Source organism: Phoxinus phoxinus, assembly GCF_949152265.1.
Source record: "Phoxinus phoxinus genome assembly, chromosome: 17".
Classification (NCBI taxonomy): Eukaryota; Metazoa; Chordata; class Actinopteri; order Cypriniformes; family Leuciscidae; genus Phoxinus; species Phoxinus phoxinus.
Genome location: NC_136892.1, coordinates 22,104,934 through 22,127,672, shown reverse-complemented (window position 1 = coordinate 22,127,672; position 22,739 = coordinate 22,104,934). Strand labels below are relative to the sequence as shown.

The 22,739-nt window shown below is 38.7% G+C and overlaps 1 protein-coding gene across 1 annotated transcript in view; it reads left to right on the top strand.

The window, feature by feature from the left end:
• vav2 (vav 2 guanine nucleotide exchange factor) overlaps positions 1-22,739 on the top strand; it is a 191,978-nt gene that overhangs the window by 148,547 nt on the left and 20,692 nt on the right. Inside the window, exons 5-8 of the mRNA XM_079586009.1 lie at positions 5,330-5,435; positions 8,458-8,556; positions 10,026-10,094; positions 12,332-12,432. Coding sequence (XP_079442135.1) covers positions 5,330-5,435; positions 8,458-8,556; positions 10,026-10,094; positions 12,332-12,432 — 375 coding nt within the window. The remainder of the gene's footprint in view (positions 1-5,329; positions 5,436-8,457; positions 8,557-10,025; positions 10,095-12,331; positions 12,433-22,739) is intronic.

The window sequence follows — 22,739 nt, the reverse complement described above, 5'->3', positions numbered from 1 at the left end:
ACGTTCTGTACTCATAAAACGAGGCATTGGAAAGTTCGTCCGGGTTAGCGGTAGCTAACTCTAAATGCGCAAGCTAACTCACGTAGAGTATGAATGCGCTGTCTGGGTGCGTTCTTATAAAGTGAGGGATATACTTGATGATAATGTCAGATCGCATATCGCTAAAACAACAATTACGTTATGTATCGCACACCCCTAAGTCAGTGCCATTTTTGATTAAAACTCAGTATTTTGTGAACAGGGACTAACAAACAGTGCAGTTGGACTATGTTTAACAGTCTCTGGATTCAAATTTTGAACATAGACATTTTTTATATAGATGCTTTGTTGTTTTTTGCGAGTTGCACATGATGGGCCAATGTGTTTCTGAAATGATGTAACAGTGATTCAGAAGGGGAGTTCCATCACAAAATATTGCATTTATTTTACACACACCTCTGTTTTTTTGACATGTTAACGGGTCCTGAGCCAGCGACTATGGTCTTGAGCACTGTGTATTCAGGTATGCACTGATCCGAACTGACTACTATTGGTAATTGAGTGGTATAAATATGGCAGGGTTGTTAATTCTGGGTTATTATAATATCTGAGTTCACATCCAATCCAGCCATACTGGATTTATCAGCATCATTGTCACTTTCCACTATATTTCATGTGTTCATCCAAAAACTGCCAAAGCATGAAATTGTTCAATTTTAGCAAGCAGGCCGTCTCTTTCTCCATCAAATAGCAATCAGATGTTTGGATGTACATCATGTCAGCAATGATTTACTTCATCCTAACTGGTTGCTACTATGTTACATTCTCACCTGAGGCATTGTGGGTAGTGGAGCCTCAGGCCAAAGCACTCTCTAAGCCATCGAGAGGTACAAACTACTGCCATTGGCGCCTGTCTCTCCTGGCACCTCAGATTGAACTCTGCAGCCAGCGACCTATTCAGTCAAGATGATGGACGGGTTTGGAAATTAAACTAACATTCAGTAGAATCCTCAAATAATGTGCAGAACATCTCAAGCAAGTAGTTGCTGCTCCAAGAATCCACGTTTCCATCAAAATGCCACATTACTGTTTATTTAGCCCTCACAAGTCATTCTATAGGTAGCATGATATGACACATATTTCAGTAAAATTAATGTTTCTTTACACTGAAAAAATTGCTTTTTGATTTTACTCAAGTGGTGACAAAATTAATTTATCTTCATTTAAAACATATTTTATTTGACCTTAGTCAATGTTTTTTATTATTTCAGCTCAATTATATTAAGTAGATTCATTTATATTAAAGTCTGTGATTTTGAGTAAATGGAAAAGACCTGTTAGTGTTTGACATTCATTTATTTCGTACATCTTAAAGACTTTCTACAGCTATCGCAGTGCAAGTACCGGTAGGTAGTTTCTTGATACTGTACTAGCATTAGCACAGCTATTGCTCATTGAGTGAAGCAACATATATTATAGTGCTAACATATGCAGCCACCCACAACCTAACCATAAGTTCTACTCTTCAGCACTGTGTTAACCACAAACATTTCAACATAACTGAAACCATTTTAAATGCCATAGCTGAACATTAAACATTACCAGGTCTTTCCCAACACTCAAAAATACACAAAATAACACTTCATTTTAACAGTTACTCTTTTGATCCAGCTCTATGCAACGCATGCTGAGCATTAGCAATCCTTTCTGAAACCTTTCAAAAGTTTCAGTTAATGCAACTAAAAGGATTCATGTAGTCCCAGCCAGAGGTCGCATTAGACTTACCCATTGTCCGTCATTTTGACGGACAGGGTCATACAAATTCTGTCATAATCTATTATTACCCGTCATTTAATTTTCATATTTTAATGATAATAAGCCATTTAATAGGCTAAATTAAATGAATATGAATGAACATCAGAAAATGTTGAAAGATATAGTCCAACTTACCGAAATCCATATCATGTCTTTCATGTAATCGCTCAATCAGTGTTTCAACAGCAGAAAGACGCCAAAAAACAGCCAACTTGTAATTCGGAAATTCATTTAATTTGCTATTATTAAACAGATACATCACTATTATGAGTAAACTACTATGCCTGTTGTCTTCAGAAAAGCTTTAAGGTAGTCTAAGACGAGGTCACATCTTCTCACAGATATGCAAAATGTTGGCTACCTTTTCTTGCCATGCCATGCCATGAGTCCATATGTGCTGCCAGTGTTATCAATGTTCCCCTTATCTTCCCTCTTATTACTTCATCCCAAATTACTGTGATCAGTTCTAGTATGACAGTGTGCGGTGAAGTTAACTTTTATTGACATACTGTTATGAGTTTGGGATGGATCCTTTGTTCTGCTCTAAACATAGTTTTCCCTTTCTGGGTTTGTGGTTGGCTAAGTGAAGGAAATGTTCAAGAATACTGTAACTCAAGTAACATCAGCACTTTTGAGTGGCCATGATGGCTTAGACAGCATGAAACCACAAAATATGTCATGACCTAAATGGAGAATCTTTCCACACTTTCGAAATACAGATTGTCAATTTACACCATATTGAATCAAACCAGATTTTTTCATTGGCACTCATAGATGTATTTGTATAATGCCCACTCACCCGGACCACAAGTTGGATCAGCCTTAATAACATTAACTTGACAGCAGAGCTGGTCTTTTGATTTTTGTATTCTTGTATGAAGCAGTATTTTTTGCTCATACTGATTTAACATAATGACACTTAATGGGGTCATGTCTTTGCATACAAAAGTGGACATCATATTTTTGCCATCCAGATTTAAACCACAGTGAGCAAAAAAACCTGCTCCTTTTTTGACACATTCTGCCTTCATTTATTCTACCCGATACACACATAACCTCACAATCCTCTGTACAGATCACTGCACCTCACATAGTGCAGTTAATGCTTGTCTTCAGGGATTGGAGGTCACACGATAGACACCATTAGAAATCTTTTTGCCTCAGTTCCTTTGCAGTTTGGGACCAGTGTGCTTCAGAGGAGTAATGTTTTTTCCCCTCAGTCTACATTGCTCTGTCAGACAGCAGCTCTGCTACTGGGGAAAGTCAACTCAGCTAATGAGGGAGGGCAGCAAGCCACCCGTCCTTCAGGGTGAACTGTACAACCTCAATTAATACTTCAAACAATCCCTTCTCCATGTGGACACAGTGCTGAATGTTAGATTGATGCCAGCACCTTTCTTTTATTGCCTTGTCCATTCCTACCTACTGTTCAAACATAAGCATGCATGTCATGTTTTGTCATTCTGAAAAAGGAACGACATTCAAATCATGTTCAAAAAGGTAATTATTTTGAATTCAGCCATTTCACAGGTCTCTCATAGGATTTTCAAAGTGAGTGTAGTCTTATCCACATACTGCTCCTGCTGTAAAACACTGTTTTAATGAAAGACAGTTCAATAAACTTTGTCTATTTGACCATTTCATCCTTTTTTTTAAACGGGTCCTATGAAGGAGGTATTTATTGACAGGACATGCAGTTCTCCTCTGTACCTTCTAGTGGCTTTACATGCATTTTTTACTACTTTAATTTAATTTTGCATGTGTATGTATAAATGTGTATGTGTATATAGTGTGTGTAAATATAGTTCATAGTATTTTTTCCCTCTTATTTAGCAGCCACAGGTGCAAACCAAAGAATTCCAGTCTCTCAAATAAATAAAATGCATAAAAATAAATGTTCTGAAAGTCAGATGAGTGACTGAAGGTTATGAAGTTCTTTATAAAACTGTGCAGCTGTTCTGGATGTGCAGGTATAGAAGGTCACGCTGATGGATTAACACCCAGCAGCTCTTGCCAGACTAACAATCCTCCAATCCTCCAACAATTGGCAACTCACTCTGGCTTCCGTCCACCTACGCCAGTCTTTTCCCATGATTCAGTGAAACTGCTTTGTTTACAAACTTACATGGGGATATCTTAGATATGTATGTATTCTACAGACACAGGTGCGGGATGTTGTAGCTGTGAAATTGAGCAGCTAGCCTGGTAACTCAAAACCCTGCTGAAAACCCCCACTTAAACCAGCCTAGAATGCTGGTCTTGGCAGATTAAGCTGGCGGTTTTATGATAGTTTTAGCTAGTTTAAAAGAGTCTCCCAGCCTCGCCAAGTAGGTTTTTAGGTGGGCAGCCAGTTTATTTGGATTGAGGAATGCATTTGTATTTCAGTTCTCCATGAGCCGATGAGGCAGTGAGCTAATCTCCTGGGTAGGCGTTTGATTCAAGCCGCATTAGGTTTTCACGCTTGTTTTAGCCTGCAATTGGACACATCAGCAGAAGTGAGGAAGGTACTTGTTGTTGTCTGGTTACAAAGCAGTCTGGTGTGTATGTTTGAGAGAGTGATTTCTTCTCTTAGAGAGGAATGGATGACTGATTTGATTGTTGGTGTGAGAGCACAGCTGGGACCAGGACACCTTCTGTGATGTCAGCCTGCTTTATTTCGGCCATTCCCTTTTTTCCCCTGAGAGAACGATGGCAGAGTGTGCAGTGATGGATGGCATCTCAGATGGTCTCAGGGCTCTTTCAATGTCTGATAAACACATACACAAGCTAATCATGGTTGCAAACTACTGTATATGTGATGACACTGACTATCTCCCCAAATATGTCATAATTCTGTCTCAAACACTTTGTTATATAACCATGTGTAACCAGGAGTGATGTGATAAATCAGCATCATCTTCTTCATGCATCTCCATCTCTTCCATCATATCATTTTGTCTCGCAGTATTTTGCTTCAAGTGATGACAAAATGGTAACTTGACACATTTGTTTACAGTAAATATAGGAAAATTGTTAATTTTTATCAATTTAAAATAAATGTTATACTTCAATATATTTTCAAATGTGATTTATTCCTGTGATGGGAAAGCTGAATTCTCAGCAGCCTTTACTCCAGTCTTCAGTGTCACATGATCCTTCAGAAATCATTATTTAATGCTGAAGACAGTTGTGCTGCTTAATATGTTTGTGGAAACTGATAGTTTTTTCAGGATTCTTTGATGAATAGAAAGTTCAAAAGAACCACGTTTATTTTACATAAAAATATTTTGTAAGATTACAAATGTCTTTACTCTCATTTTTGATCAATTTAATGCATCCTTGCTAAATAAAAGTGTTATTTTTTTTTAAATAAATCTTACTGACCCCAACCTTTTGAACAGTAGTGTACTTCCAGACAGAAAATTACTCTCAGAACAATAAATTGACAAACCTCAGAAAATCTATTGGTGTTCAAATGCTTGTCAAATCTGTTTTGTTTTTTTAAATGTATTTTAACCCACTCCTTCCTTTTGTGCCTTTTTTTTTTCTTGCACAGTGAGCACGATGTTGGAGAGGACGACATATATGACTGCGTTCCCTGCGAGGATGATGGGGACGACATCTACGAGGACATCATCAAGGTGGAGGTTAGACAGCCCATGGTGAGTGAGACACCATACGGACGACCCTCATTGGTGCGTGTGTGAGAGAGGATATAGATGGATTGTTTCCTGTCATTTCCCATGGCTGTGCGCGTGTTCACTTGCTCTGCTTACATTTGCTGCTTTGCCTCCTTAATGCTGCAGATCAGATACATGCAGGTAAGTGTCACGCTGTACCGCACATGATTCTCTTACGATCCTTCAGTGCTCCTCTTTCCTTTCCTTTAAATGTGTGTCGGCGCAAGCCATTGAGCTTTCTACGTCTATATGAAGAACCTGTTGAGCAATAGGTGGCCCAAAAATAAAAATTGTCATAATATATTTACCCTCAAGATGTTTTGCAGAATAATTACACTGCAATTTTTCATACAGTGAAAGCATATGGTGACCAGGGACCAAAAAAGATCTTGATCCCATTTGTGCATGCTCATATACTTGCCACATACTCGCCAGACCGTTGTTTTTCATATATTTTTTTAAATAATTAGGACAGGCCAGTTTGAATATTCACAAACCTGATTTGAGAGCTTCAGTCGGGGGCAAGATTTTTTGCGAATAACATTTTTTTGGTTGTTTTCCACAAACAAAACTATAGTTGACTTCAGAAGACTTGAAATACAGAGCACAAGTTGTTTGGACTACTTCTACGGTACTTTTTTGTCCACCAGCTGTACAACATTTGGTCTCCGTAAATGTTAATTTTATGGAAAAGAGAAGTGTGAACATTCTGCTAAACATCTGCCCTTGTGTTCCAATGGATAAAAGAAAGTCATACAGGTTTAGAACAACATGAGGGTGAGTAAATGATGCCAGACTTTCATATTTGATGGACTATTCTTTTTAATATTTGGGGTATTTTATTATCCTTTAAGCAAAAAAACACAGGTATTATTTCATGCGAGAAGTTGGGTATCGTTTTAATTTTATCAATTCCAATTCTTATCAATTCCCAGTCTCAATTACAGAAAGGTAAAAACGAAATGTATTCAATAGTTAGATATCAAACATATTTATTCTTTATAAGTGTCTTTTTGGTAAATATTCTGTTGCAGATGAATACCATTAACAGCAGCCTACAGAACAATATTCTATATTGTTACACATGCATTGTTTTTCTTAACTGTTTACATTCACTTAAGACAAAACTGGCTGTGTTTACGAGGACATTTTGACAATTTTGTGTGTATTTGTCCATTCAAGAGCAAGACACAAAAAAGAACTACATGGATTGTTCACACACTACATGAGAGGTGTTTTTGTGCACGCACTCTGGATGTGTGCACAGCACAGAAAACAGCGTGCAAGTGCCAAATTGAGTTCTCTCCCACATCTTATTGTGCTTGAATGGTTTATTATCACATTGAAATTCGCTCACAGGAATCGATAAGCAGAATCAAAATGCATGTATCTTATCAAATCAACAGTTTTTGGAAATTGAAGCCAGCAGGGCTTGCTTACCCTGTGGTCTGTGTGGTCCTAACAACCCAGTATAGTGATGGGGACACTATACTCCAAGGTCCTGACTCTCTTTGGTCATTAAAAATCCTTCAAAAAAGAGTAGGGGTGTAACCTTGGAATCCTGACTAAATTTACCCATTAGCCTCTGTCCATCATCATGGCCTCTTAATAATCCCCAGATATATACTGATTGGCTTCATCACGTCTCCTCTCCACCAATAAGCTGGTGCGTGATGGGCATTCATGCACAATATGGCTGATGTCACATCATCCAGGTGGATTCTGCACATTGGTGGTGGTTGAGGAGATTCCCCTCTTCCATACTGTATATATAGTGCTTTAAGTGTTGAGAAAAGCGCAATATAAATGTAAGAAATTATTATTGTTAAATTTGGAAACGGTGCTAAAATAAAACTGGTTCTCGATACCCAGCGAGGAGCGTCTTTCTTTCTCTGCTAGAAATGAGAAGGAGGGGAGGCTGACTCAGTGTCCATCTGAGTGTGTGCTGTCTCACAGAGTGAGCTAATGTTGGGTTATTTTAAACACACGAGGGAGGAAATCTCTTCTGCAGACAGAGAAAACTGCCGGGTCCCACCTTAACAGAGATACACAAACACTCAGACTGAGACTCACAATCTGTGTCATCAGACAGATGCTACAACAAGGACACATTAGACTCTCAGTGGGGCAAATACAGCAACTTAAATGAGGGCGATAAGAAAAACATGGAGGAAAAAGAGCATCAGAGACCAAGATTCTGAACTGTTTTGTGGCTTTTCACAAATTATATCTTCTTTATCTTTTAATACAATAGACACTGGAGTTTCTCATTAGTCATTGAAAGTCACAGATATATTTGCCTTTCCCAATACTGACTGCTTTCATTGCTGCTAGGCGGCTCTTTGGAAAGATTTTTCCCTTTTTTTTGTCCAACTTGCTCTCTAATGAAACAATTGTTTGTGATCTTGAATTTCTCTGGATGTGGGCAAGTTTGCTTTGGCTTCGTGCACCACCAGGCCCAGATGTTCATATGCGTGTTGTGATGTTCATTCCAGCTCTGACCTCCGGCTGCTGTGCCTTCCCTGGGCTCCAGTGTTATCACCATTTTCTTAAGCTCGCCAACCTCCTCGCATTACACCAAGAGCCAGTGATTATGCTTAATCAAATGCATCGTGTTCTATTAGATCATTTTCTGTTGTTATTGTTTTGTGAATTGACCTCATTTAATTCCTCGGTCCTAATCAAAACCACATTTATGACTTTCCTACAGTTTTTCGTGCGTGTGTGTGTGTGCACTTTAGGCTTAGAAGTATGTTGTTTTGAATGAATGAAAGACTAAACTCTTGCTCTTGCTTCCTTGTCAACGTTGCCCTTGAGGTTTTGTTGTGAAATACTTTGTCCACCTTTGTCTTTTACTGTAATGTACTTTGACCATCCTGATTGTGACCTGAATTCCATTTAAAATAAAAGTGTGGTACCTTGTGCAGGTGTTTAAAGGTGCTGAGCTGGCATCCTGAAGGACGATACCAACATGGTTTGTGTCTTTTTCTTCTTTCCATAACAGAAAATGGGCATGACAGAAGATGATAAGAGAAACTGCTGCTTGGTGGAGATTCAGGAGACAGAGGCAAAGTACTACAAGACACTGGAGGACATTGAGAAGGTGAGTGGGAGAGAGTAGCAAGTCTTAGAGCTAGAGAGAGTGGAAATGAAGGCCTGGAACTGGGTCAAGGTCTTGCTACGGTTCTCTGAGGACACTTAGGTAACTTAAAATAGATGTAGGGAGAGGACAAAATATGAGAACTGAGCCTTAGTTGACAAGTGTACTTCGGTGGCCTGTTGGATTAATACACCGTTTTATTGTGCACAAATCATTGATGCATGTTATTCCAAAGAAAAAAAATAGGGATGCACAGTATGTCTGAACCACAACAGTTATTGACCTAGAATGGAATTGAAAAAAATGTATTTATCGATATTGGATGTTCAATTGTTCATTCCCATTCCCCCTTTTTATATTTAGGTTACCTTTGTAAATAATTTAATAAAAGTTAAATGTAATCTTTAAAATCTCAAAATCAATATCTATTTTCATTTCAGCAATGTAACAGTACTTGTACTTCAGTACAAATTTTCAGTACTCTTTCCACCATTATATTGTGATGCCTGAATTCACATTTAAATCAATTGATTTTAGTTTTTAGTGTTTTTTAAATGTATTTAGACAAAATATTATTGAGTTAATAAATAAAAAATATCTGTCATTTCTCAGTTATTATTATATATATAATTATTATTGGCTAATCGGTATCAGCCAGATTGCCTTTGTAGTCTTTTAAAAGATTAACGTCTAAAAACAACATTTCTTTTTGGCTGATGTCATGTAGACCATGTTGGCAGGGAAAATAGTGCAAATAGCGGTCTTGGCAATGTTTTAGGCTACAGCGTAAAACTGTTTTTCTTGATGTGTGTCCTACATTTGCCCCCTGGACTCAGGGGTCAGTCACGGGGCAGAAATGCCATGCGCTGACCTCAAAGTGAGAAAACGTGTCTGTTTAGTAAACCAATACTGTTGGCAAAAGATTGAATCTTGCCCTGGTGGGTTATTGCATGCATGCATGCTTGTATGTACAAATCATACAAACTTGAGTGTATGATGTTTATCCCTGCCCTTTTTCCAGTTGCGCTGTCACACACAACAGACAGAATTTTAAGCGTGACAGTGTGCTGTTAGTAGAGGTGATGAATCCCTGTCAAAACAGTGAGGGGTCATGCAGATTTCATATTCCAGACAGAGGCTTTGTTTACTGATTATCATTTGATTCATTTCTTCCTAATTAAGACAAACATGTCAGTATTGCACTGAAATCTCTTCCTGCTTTGCAAATTAATCAAATAGGGTTTTTTTTATGTTTGAAAAGCCTGCCCACAGGAACACTACACAGTATTTGACTTTTACCAAGACAATTACCAAACCACAACAAGGTGTAAGCAATCTCATTACAAGTGTTTGATTGTATGCTTTGACTTTGAATGAATTTCCATTTCTGAAATTCAATTATGATTTTTTTGTTTGTTCCATATGTGCTTTTGGCATTTGTGTGAGGTTTTCTTCTATTTTACATTTTTTAGAATTATATGATCCCCTTGAAGCAAGTCTTATTGCCACAGGAGATGGAGGCCATATTTGTAAATTTAGAGGTGAGTGATCATTTACTGTACTTTTCATTTTCAGCCTAAAGTATTTAAGGTATTTTACGTTTATATTTTTTACGTTTTTCATAAAAAAAAAAAAAAATCATAACAAAGTTTGTAAAATAGTGTAAAGTAATTATTTAAAATCTTTTTTGTAGTTCACTTGTTGAATTTACGAAATATTTGTTAGGATTTGCTGTAGAACCCAAACGCAGAACAACCAGGGAAGCTCAAAAAGATAAATCAATAAACCAATAATAAGTTAACAAGAGGGCGGGGCCAAGACTACAGACTGACAGAATATCACATGGTACATAGAAACTAACAAAAGTCATGTGCAAAAGGCACATGGCAACCAAACATGACCGAAGCCATGTGCTCAGACAAACACTCAAGACAAGACCGAGAACATGGCAACCAAACATGACAAGCCATGTGCTCAGACAAACACGACCCAGAGAACAATTCCAAAGCAGTACGCTCACACAAGGACAAAAAAAATAAACATCATGAGCATCATGATCCTGTCACCAAACTAAAAATAAGACCAACCAAGGTGACAGGACCCTGAGCTATTACCTCAAGTAACACATAAAGAAATATCTAAAATAATATGCATCAAAATATTCAAATAGCTGATATTACATATACTTTCAGATACATCAGATCTTTGCTAAATAATTTTCATTAATTTTCATTTTCTTCTGACATTATATAAATAATATTCCGAAGTCTATTCGGATCTGATGATCTTGTGTGTCCGTATTGAACTTCTAAATTGCTTTATTCTGAATATAGAAATCACACAGAAAATGATTAACACTTGGCGGTATTTAACCAGTATACTGGTTGTATTTTGCGTACAATATGCATTTTACCACCCTACCAGTGCATAGCAGAAACAATTGTTGTGTCTGTTCAATGGCCAACAAAGTATATGGCATTGTTCGCCACAAAGAGCGCTATATGGAGTGTATTGAGAAGGGAAGCCTATTAAAGGTGCAGTATGCGATCTCCCAAAATCGTTGTTGAACACTGTTGATATTTGAAATCAACCCAAACAAACCCACCCCTCTCTTCATTGCCCTGCCTCCAAAATTCACAAACACTTTACAGCTCGCTCTGACCTGGTCTCGAACCCCGATTGCAGGACACTAGGACACTAAACATTGCATTCTCTTACGTCAGTCGCCAGCGTGCCTCTTGAGATCAGGGGAGATATGTTTACCGTACCTCCACAGCTCTCACTATCTGGCCTCCGTTATACACGCAATGCAAGAGTGGATGTCTATTTATCATTGCAGAAACTAAGCAAAATAATGCTTCATGAAAAAAAAAATGAGGATGATGAAAGAATGACAAGGAAGCACAAAAACTGAACACACAGTACACAAGAGAAAATACAAGCAAGAGTTGGTTGCTAGTCGCCAGCAGCTCCAGAAAAACAAATTATACTCAAAACTGTCCGGTTAGCTAGCATTGCAACAATAGCATTTCTAGGTTCTGTGAAACTGCAAAACCAATGTTACTCACGTATGGAGCAGAAACAATGCAACCTCGGCGTCTGTTTTCAGGCCTTCCCGCGTAGGTCTCTCTAGCGCTGGAATTCTTTTCTAATATTAATGCGGGTCCTAATGCTCTTGCCTAATCATAACCAGGGGTGCACTGCACATAACTGGTGCGCATGCATGGTAAAAATAAATTTTGTGGGAAGTAGTTTGAGTACCAACATTTTGGCCATTTTTGGGGACAGTGACACATTCACTTACTGGAGTTGGATTTTTCTCCATCTCTAGTAAGATAGCAATCATGATGATAAGTGTGTTCATTAATTATGAGTGCAACGGATCACAGTTGATCCATACGGACCAGGCCTCACGGTTCGGCACGCATGTGATTAGCGGATTAACTGCTAAGTTTAACCATCATAGAGCGAAAGTTTATCATTTGGACGTGTTTTGTCTTGCTAATTTACACAATGAAACTATTTTAAACGCAGAAGCGGTGAAAATTGGGACTTGTGCACTGTTATCTGTGTGCACAGCCTCACACACCCTAAGCGCAGAGACAGAGAGAGAGAGATACGTTTCAATTCAGACAGCACTCGAACACCGAATTGATTCCTCTTTCACGCAAGAACTTATGTCTGACAGCAAGTGAATAATTCTGAGGGGACAAAAGTATGGCACAACAAATAGATTAACACTGCTTTGGTGGATGTTAGCAATTCTTTGTTTACACAGGACATCATCAAGGTCCATTTTGCTCTGCTGAGAGCCATTGACCTGACCATGGTGAGCGGGGGAAACGGCCTGGGAAAGATCTTTCTGGACTACAAGGAGAGGTCAGTACCTTGACAGAGTATGTGGGTTTATCACTGTCAGTTCTGTTATAACATCTCAGCCTTTTGTCAACACCGTAAGCCTCTGTTGAGCTGAAATGACCTCAAGTGAAGGAGGCAAAGTCTTGCTCCGGTCGACCACCCCAAAAAAATCCATCACACCAACAGGGTCTGACCGCAGCAGCCCAGCTATTTTAAAATAAATCCTCATCAGAGCCCAGAGCTCCCAGGGCTTAGAAAGAAAATAGACCTGTCTGCAAGAGTCTGATGCATTAGAGCTGAACACTTCCTGTTTTGAGTGCTCTTTTTGTCTCTTGTAACTGCTGTATCAAAAATCAATAACCAGATAATAGAGAATGTTTTAGCTACTTCATCCACAATGGATGACAGATACCCAGGGAATTCAGTAAAATCATAACACCATTTCATCTGTATCTACCAAAGGTGGAGGATTTAGCCAGCCTTTATACAGTCTCTTCCTTTTTTCTTTGCAGTATTATATTGTTTTTGTTTTGTTAAACCCATACAAATAGCTATGGGTTTAAACAACTCAGGACATTAAAGAAAGATTTTCCCAAACATGAAAATTCTGTCATTTACTCACCCTCATGTCATTCCAAACTTTAAGACTTTCTTTCTTCTGTGGATCAGAAATGAATATAGTTTGAAGGATGTTTCAACTGTTTTAGTCCATACATTAAAAGTCAATGGGTTCCAAAACAATATTGAGCCCCACAGACATTCATTGTTACAACTTTAGGGTGAGTAAATGATGACTGAATTGTCATGTTTGGGTGAACTCTCCCTTTAATACTGTACTCTGATATACATAGCCGATATTAAGATGCAAACTTCTCTCTGTAGTTTGAATGTGAGCAGCTGTACACGTGGTGCACCCCAGGTCATTGGTCTGGGACTGCTGATTCAGCTCAGTAATGTGAAATATCCTTGCAGTTCCCTTTAGTTTGAGAAACACTTGAGGCTTGACTAAATGACAGGCCCTGTAACAGTCAGCTTATTCTAGTAATGCTACACTACATTAAACTCTGTGTTATCAGGCATTACTGAGACCCTCCGAATCAGTTTCTGTATAAGAGTCCTGTTCTTGCTGTACTAAGCACAATTGCTTTTTTTTTTTTTTTATCCCAACTGGGACCTACTTAATAAAACCAAGTAAGTGTAACACAAAATTATGACCTCACTGCAATTAGAGTGCATGCGTCCTCAGAGACGAGAACTTTGGTTTAGTGTTCTGGTTTATTAAGCAGCCAGATGACCTTGCAGTACGATCTTTGGAATTAACGTTGCTTGAATTCTTAGACCATGATCTTTATGAATGCAGCCTTATCAAACAAGGGTTATACAAACCTTCTTTGTTATACATGCAGATTATGAGGAAGTCACCGTTCTAGACGTAATGCAGCAATTTTACATGTGACCAGTCAGTTCAGTGGGCACTTATGAAATTTGAGCCTTTCAGAATTACAAAGATGATTTTAGGCTAGAATCAAATGTAATTTAAGAGTGATTTTAGTGTATAACTATGGTTTAAAATGTATGTTTATTGAAAGTAAAGATAGTAAGCTAAGATAGTAGGGATAAAGTAAAATAGTGTCATACAGGTTCGAAATTACATAAGGGTGAGAAAATTATGAAATTAACTTTTTGGATAAATGATCCCTTTAAGGGCACAAAGTATGGTTTCGTTCTATATTTCAGTTTTTCTTATAGTCAGATCTATATAGATATTTGTGCTTTTATTGCACTCATTTCATTACATTAAAGTGTTGGTTTTGATTTCATGTCGACTCAAGTCTTTAGTTTGCTCTTTAAAGCAACCACTTGTTCTAATGTGCATTAAAGACTTTGTTCCTTTTTTATCTTCTTCTCTGCTCTAGACATCTAATTTAACCTGCGCTTGAGTGCATCCATAGATATCTTATCTCTTATGTGGGTAAATGACTTCTCCCATTGAGAATTACCATATAGGCTCTTGAGAGAGGAACTGAGACTTTGTTCTGCATCATATTCATTGAATACAGCAGCTGCGGAGGGCATTTGCATTCTCACAGGGAGAGCCTGATCTCTACATTACTGTGATGTTGGTAATGATAATCACAGGTTCATTTTCAGTAATGACAGCATGCTGTGACGGAAACCAATCTCAAAATGTTCTGTAAGATTCAAACTTTTTTATTAACTCCCATTACCTGACGTTAATGGGAACAAACAGTCAGAAGGGCTTTATATGCTATTTACAGTTGTTTAAGTTGGTGACAGGGATTGATCTATTAAAAAAAGCAAGGAAAATAGGGATGGAGGAGACAGCCCTATTGTTTCCATTTGTCAGTTTGCATAGGTAATTGGCCCATTACAAGGCTCTTCCCCGAGCCCAGCGGGCAGCGTCACGCAGAGTTGGCGTGACAGCACCGCCTCTCTCGCTCGTACTCTTTTGTTTATGTAATTCTGAGCCTGTCATCTCATTGAGCCAGTCTTCCGTGGGTGCTCGCACTAACATGCACTTTGGCACAACATAGCAGCAGTGTGGCCCCATTCTGACACGCATGGCCATCTCTCTGTGCCTTATCACTACATTTTCTTCCTTTCTGCTTGATTTCTTTCTTACTTTCTTCACCTGTTTGCATGTCTGTGTAGTCCATTACCATCAATAATCTTCTCGTGCTCACTTACTGTGTCAATTTTCTTTGAACTATCTGATTCTCAGACAGTCTCAAAATGGTCGATACTTTGCAGGAAAAGCCAGTTGAACAGCTTAATTGTAGGATTTTTCTCTCTTTCTAATGAGAAAAAAAGAAAATACATTTGCACAAGAGAGTGGGCGGCTTTTATAAAAATCTTCGCAATAAAATCTGACTGAATATATTTACATTTGGTGACATTAAGGCATTAAACAACGCTGAGTATTTTTGGCAAATTATTCATTTCATTAAAGCAGGGCTGCGTCATTCGCCTTTGACATTTTTCATCTGATTGGCATGTTTCTCTTTTTCATTATGGGATGCACGGTCCTCTCAACAATGACAGAAATGGCTAGGGGATTTGGCCGTTGTGCGGCTACTATCTTCCACACCTCCATCCATTGCTCCAAAAGCCCAGCTGCCTTTAATTAATTTTGTTATCTCCTCTTGTAAGTCCCTGTGACCTTTTGCGGCACTGCGTCTTATAGAATTAAATAATTGAGAAGCTTTTCAGAAGTTATTGACACTGTGAAGGGCATTTTGAAGAGCAAAAATACTATCTTGTTTCAAACAGAATTGGCATGCTGCTTTCTAAGACACTGCCTCGAGAGTGCAAGCCAAATCACAGCTTTTAGACCACTTTAGAGGTTGGTAAACTCTGAAACAATAATTTTTTTAGAGAGTTATTTCCAAACTAATTTAAGTTATAGTGCTGGAATGAGCTCAGAGTTGCTGAGGAACATTATTAGTTGGTTTGCGTATAGATTGAGCCACTATTCACTCCGTGCAGGCGGTGTTAGAGTGAAGGTGAGGGGTCTTCAATGCCTCATGTCAGAGACTATTACTTCTCTCACCGGCCTGTCACTTCCACTTTGCTTTGCATTTTCCTCGCCAGCCCTGGTCTTTTCCAATGGACAGATGGAAGCTGCAAGGAGAGCGTCTATACCAAATTGTATTTTCTGTGAAATAACATGCATGACATATTTGCCATAATGAGAAAGTCGGTGCAGCGGGCGATAGCACCGGAAGAGAGATGAATTCAAAGAGCATGTGTTTACACAGCGATGGCAAAGGCTTTCGCTCTAGGGAATATTCACACTTAAGCAACCCAGGGCTTTTTTCCCCACTCTCTCTCTTTCCATCTCGGCCACATCCCACTCTCACAGTCGGAAGTGCCAAAGGAGGAGGAAACCAGGATGAACTTCTGGAGAAGAGCCTGAATAGCCTTGACTGTTTTGCTATTGCAGTTGTCAGGATGTTGCATGTCTAAGCTTTGCTGGCATCACAAAGTCAATAAGACGGTGGCAACACAAATTGCAACATTTCTTTTTATTTCAGCACCTTTATCTTACAACTCTGATGCCTTGGGGAAGTGGAGGCCAAGTGTTTAGCACTCCAAGCTGGATCGGTCAACAGAATTATCTTCATAAAGAGCATATTCCTTGAGGTTGCACTGCTGATGTGCATTGCTTCTGGTTGTTAACATGTTTCACTTCTACTCCAATTGCATTTAAACACATAATTACTGGGTCATTAAATAGTGATGATGTCCATTGCACACTAATGTATGTCCTGAGTACAACCCTGAATGAAAGAGCATATAGCTTCCTAATCAAATCTGCGTAAAAAATGTGTATGCCACACTTCACAAGATTATTTTTATTGCTTGTAAGATTTTTTTTCCCCATCATTAATGTGATGTTAGGTAATTTATTACCATCAGATGCTTAGCACACATGGACAAAGCATGGCCTGTTTGCTTGTATGAAAGGACATCTATTAGAGCACTGTGAATAGAGATGGTAGAGAAAAAATCACCGCTATCCTTTTTGAAATATAATAGTACCATGATACTATTCTATACTATAATAGTAGTAGACATGTGGCCTATTGCATGAAGCTAGCTGAACAAACTCAGAGTTTCAGAGTAGGTTTAGAGTTGACAGATCCAGATAAATCCAACCTGGTTTAGAAAAATGTTCAGCGGTCTCACAAAGCTCAGTATAAACGTTCTTTGTCAACTCAGGTTTGATCCAGAGTTTATGATTACTTCTGAAGCACGTGTGGCAAACAGTCAATCAAACGGAAAATGGAGAGCATCAGTTTGATTCAATTCTCTCAAGAGAGACGGCACAAAATGTATTGCATCAGATACATGTCACTTTGCTCATAGCTGATTCGCCCAGTTTGGGTTTGTGATCTCTAACCCAGAATAAAACATTCTCCGGAGCAGGTTAGCCGTGTAGAGCAAGTTACCATAGCAATGAAACCCGCTAAAAAACGATCTACCTAATGAGCCCGAAAAAAACAGAGTTTGCTCAAACTAATCTCGAAATTACCTTGGTAGAAACTGACACCGGCTTTGTTCAATGGTCAAATAGTTTTTACTTGTGTGCAATAAAAAAAAAACTGTGATGTGGTTTTAGGTACAGTTTTAACCAAAAAATATAGACATTACAAAAAAATGTGCTTTAGAAAGAAATATTTAATTTGATTCCACATAGAAATTTATTACACATTTGGGCGGTTTCCCAGACAGGGTTTGAATTAAGACAGGAGAAGGCCTTTATCTAGAACAGTTAATTGTGTCTTAAGGAATGGCTTTCTGAAACACAGATTAAGTACAGATAACTAACACCTGGACTATACATATTGATGACTTTAACAAACTCAGAGACTATCGATTAACAACCTCAGATAGTTACAGTAGATCTACTTACAGTAAAAACAAAAACAAAAAAAAAACCTTCCCTTTGGAGAAAATACAGTGTGATTTTCGGTGATCGAGATCTAGCAGTGACAGAAAATTGTTCCGCTTGGGTGAGGGATTCATGGACTGCTTTCTCTCCGCATGAAATCCCCCATTTGCCAGCAAACCAATGAGAATGGGGGACAATAATGACGATACATAACAACAGAGCATATGCATCAAAGCGTCGGTTTCTGACACTTATAGTGTCAATATTGATTAGCGAGTCGACGAATGGCTTCGGTATGCAGAGAATTCAGTTTATATGGACTGCACGCCCCTGATATAATAAATATATACGTATACATACATACTAGGATAATATATAAATACTGAGGCATTGCAACCTGTTCTTCACTTAACCCTTGTGCATTGTTCAAATTCCCATCCTTTCGTTATGTTCGTGGCTGAAAACAGCCACTACTTTAAACTGCTGTAAAAATTGATCAGATAAATATTTTTTTGCCATTTTTTTTGCATAAATCTATTAATCAACATCAGTCCTGTTCAAAACTACTAAATGTTTTAAAAAAAATCAAGATTTTAACTCTTTAATTGCCAAATTCATAAATTATGTCACTGATTTGGGAGGGGAAAAAACACAAAATTACTTATTTTCAATATAAAATGTGATTGTGGACTGGATTTTTTTTAACCTTTTATCACAGTCTTGGACATGTCAAAGATTAGAAACAACATTGGTTTTGATGCATTGTTAGTTTTTGTGCAGCATCAGATTTTAACTTTTTCTCCCTCATTTACTGTTCGTGGCTGTTTTTGCCCCATTGACTTCCATTATAACCACATTTTTTGATTGCAAAGCCATGACACCATAAAATCATGCATTTTTGATTGTTGGTGGTTTTCCCTGTTGGGAAGAGGTAAAATTTGTAATTTTTACTGTTGATAACCAGGTGGCACCATTAACCCTTTATATAGGCCTGTGCAAAAAAAAGCTTAGTTTCTGGCTTTTACATGGAGTCATATGGAGTATAATAGCATAATAAAGTGTGTGTGTGTGTGTGTGTGTGTGTGTGTGTGTGTGTGTGTGTGTGTGTGTGTGTGAGAGAGAGAGAACTCACCTTGATGCGTCTGAGAAAATCAAAATATGCACCTCAGCTCTCAGAACTACATGGAGTAAACAAAAACAAAGTAAGTGTATTTATGCATCTTCCTTTTGATAATGAGAAATGCAGACTAAACAAAAACTAAGCAAGTGGATTTGAACACTTGCATGCAAGCCTGCTGGTCATTTGATGGTGAGAAGAGCAGGCAACATGAGAAAGGGCTTGACTTGTAGTGAAGTTTTAGAGATGATCATGCAGCCTGACCCCTCCAGCGAGCTGCAGGATGTATTGTCTTCTCCCTCTGACACCACAGACTCAGGAGAGGCAGATCCTGATTTGGATATGGCACTCTCATCATCCTCTCTAGCTTCCACTGAAGGCGAGGAGGATTCGGAGGATCCTGGGTCTGGGTGGATTGGGAGAAACGGCGAAGTGTGGTTTTCCACCAACGCGGAGACAACTCCCTTTCTTCAGCCTGCCAGAGGCATGACTTCATGGCCGACGCGCTATGCCATCGCAAGGGTTCATAACATCGATTCTGTGTTCAATCTGTTTTTTACGGGCGCCGCACAATGAGAAACTGGACCGGGGTGGACTCCACAGATCTCCGTGCATACATGGGGCTACTGATTTTGGCCGGCGTCTACAGGTCCAGAGGGGAGTCCACACGTTGCCTGTGGGATGATCGCAGTGGTCGTGCGATTTTTAGAGCCACCATGTCCCTCTCAAGATTCAAGAAATCAGCAGAGCTCTGCATTTTGGAGGTTGGTCATGCTGACAATGAGGTCAATCATCTCGTCGGCCCTGGAGTCACGCCTCTGGCAGGCTGAAGAAAGGGAGTTGTCTCCGCGTTGGTGGAAAACCACACTTCGCCGTTTCTCCCAATCCACCCAGACCCAGGATCCTCCGAATCCTCCTCGCCTTCAGTGGAAGCTAGAGAGGATGATGAGGGTGCCACATCCAAATCAGGATCTGCCTCTCCTGAGTCTGTGGTGTCAGAGGGAGAAGACAATACATCCTGCAGCTCGCTGGAGGGGTCCGGCTGCATGATCATCTCTAGAACTTCACTACAAGTCAAGCCCTTTCTCATGTTGCCTGCTCTTCTCACCATCAAATGACCAGCAGGCTTGCATGCAAGTGTTCAAATCCACTTGCTTAGTTTTTGTTTAGTCTGCATTTCTCATTATCAAAAGGAAGATGCATAAATACACTTACTTTGTTTTTGTTTACTCCATGTAGTTCTGAGAGCTGAGGTGCATATTTTGATTTTCTCAGACGCATCAAGGTGAGTTCTCTCTCTCTCTCACACACACACACACACACACACACACACACACACACACACACACACACACACACACACACACACACACACACACACTTTATTATGCTATTATACTCCATATGACTCCATGTAAAAGCCAGAAACTAAGCTTTTTTTTGCACAGGCCTATATAAAGGGTTAATGGTGCCACCTGGTTATCAACAGTAAAAATTAAAAATTTTACCTCTTCCCAACAGGGAAAACCACCAACAATCAAAAATGCATGATTATATGGTGTCATGGCTTTGCAATCAAAAAATGTGGTTATAATGGAAGTCAATGGGGCAAAAACAGCCACGAACAGTAAATGAGGGAGAAAAAGTTAAAATCTGATGCTGCACAAAAACTAACAATGCATCAAAACCAATGTTGTTTCTAATCTTTGACATGTCCAAGACTGTGATAAAAGGTAAAAAAAAATCCAGTCCACAATCACATTTTATATTGAAAATAAGTAATTTTGTGTTTTTTCCCCTCCCAAATCAGTGTCATAATTTATGAATTTGGCAATTAAAGAGTTAAAATCTTGATTTTTTAAAAAACATTTAGTAGTTTTGAACAGGACTGATGTTGATTAATAGATTTATGCAAAAAAAATGGCAAAAAAATATTTATCTGATCAATTTTTACAGCAGTTTAAAGTAGTGGCTGTTTTCAGCCACGAACATAACGAAAGGGTAGTGAATTTGCCCAGAGTGTACTGTTAAGTTTTTGAAAATTTTCAAAGCATTTTCCTAAAATATGTGTAAAAATAAGCTTTGTCACCAAAAATCATTCCATTTGCTGAAACACGGAAAAAGTTATGGCCAAAATAAGACTCAAAAATACCCCATAGTGGCTGAAAACAGCCCCAACAGCACATAAGGGTTAAATGAAGATTCCTTTTCCGTTATTCTTGCTTTGTTTCAAGTGTCCTACATTGAGCACCGTCTCTCCCTTGCAGTCCTTTTTATGAGGCACCTGAAACATTTAATCTGGAAATTGCCTTGTAAAGAAGACCTTCATGTTCAATTATGTCTGTGACATCTGTTATTACAGCTAATTCCCGACACCTGCTCCCGCATTTTCAATATGCTTTTCAGCTCATAATTGAGCGAGGCCACCATTAATCTCCATCAGTCCATTTCCATGAGGAACCAAGCCGTCTCTCTTGTTCCAGATTAGCCTTTAATCAGGCCTGCTTAGCCCAAGGGCACGGAGGCCCAGACATTGAACAGAGCAGCAGGGGAGCCCCCTTTTCCGTTCAAGACTACAGTTTCAGTTAGCTTTGCACTCCTTACAGTTGTGGGTGGCTCACGTCAATGTATAGAGGTGAGACTTGGAGCCTGTCCTGGATTGCAGACCATCAAGAAGGTTATACCACCTCAATAGACTACACTTAATGAACTGAATTTGAGTTGATCATCCACCATTGATTCACTCGACCCCATCCACATGCGTTTTGCCCTCATTAGTGGATAATCCAGTTTGGATTTATAAATGTATATCTAGCTTTGATCAGACCACTTATCTTTCCAGATTGTATCTTTCTTTTTTGTGATTCTGGCAATTTATGGGAAAATGGAATTACAGGCAATTTATTCTTCTGATCAAGGATAACTAAGCGATGATTATATCTTATAGAGTGAAACTGGCTTAACCAAGAACACTATTAGGAGTCAGGCAAGCCGAGAGTATCCAAGGGTCTGAGCTTGCCAACTGTGTCAGTGTGTGTCCTACTTAATTCAGAGGCAGAAATCTGTGTAACACGTGGTGCCATCATCTAGGCTAGATTACTTTGAGCTGCTTCCAGAATGTGTTGATCACTATCAGGATTCCATTGTGCAATCTAACAAATGTGTCTTGATGTTCTCAGTGGCCCAAATTAACTTGTACACAATCCAGAATCCATCAAAATGCTTCACTCAGATTCATTTGATAAAGAGAGCGTAACAGATGTAGCTTCATTATGAAATCATGTAACACTGACTATCTGTTTATCACTTGTAGCATAGACTTTGTTTCTTTTTAATGGTTTCAAATATTTGAAAAATTTAAATTAACCCAAAGATGGATAAATTCTGTCATCAGTGATAGATTGATGTTCAAAACCCAAATGAATTAATTTATACACAAATCCTCTGTTGTTTTCCTATATAATGTAACTGTTTTATTAATATGTTGAGACTGATATTGAGGCTGTTTCCAAGACTGGAAAGAACGGACATGCATTCTCGTGGAGACCGGCTACCTTGAAAGAGCGTACTCTGAAGGACACTAGGACACAGAACTCATCTTTGTGAGAATTGAGATGTGCTGTGATAGTGTTACTCAATTTAACGTTCAGCACAAATAATGCAGTCGGACAGCACCATCCAATGCACAATAAACATAACATTACAGATGTCGTAACTTATTCAAATATTTAAGTACATGATTGTTTTTATTTTATATATTTTATTTCACACGAGTATTTGTGTAAATGAATATGT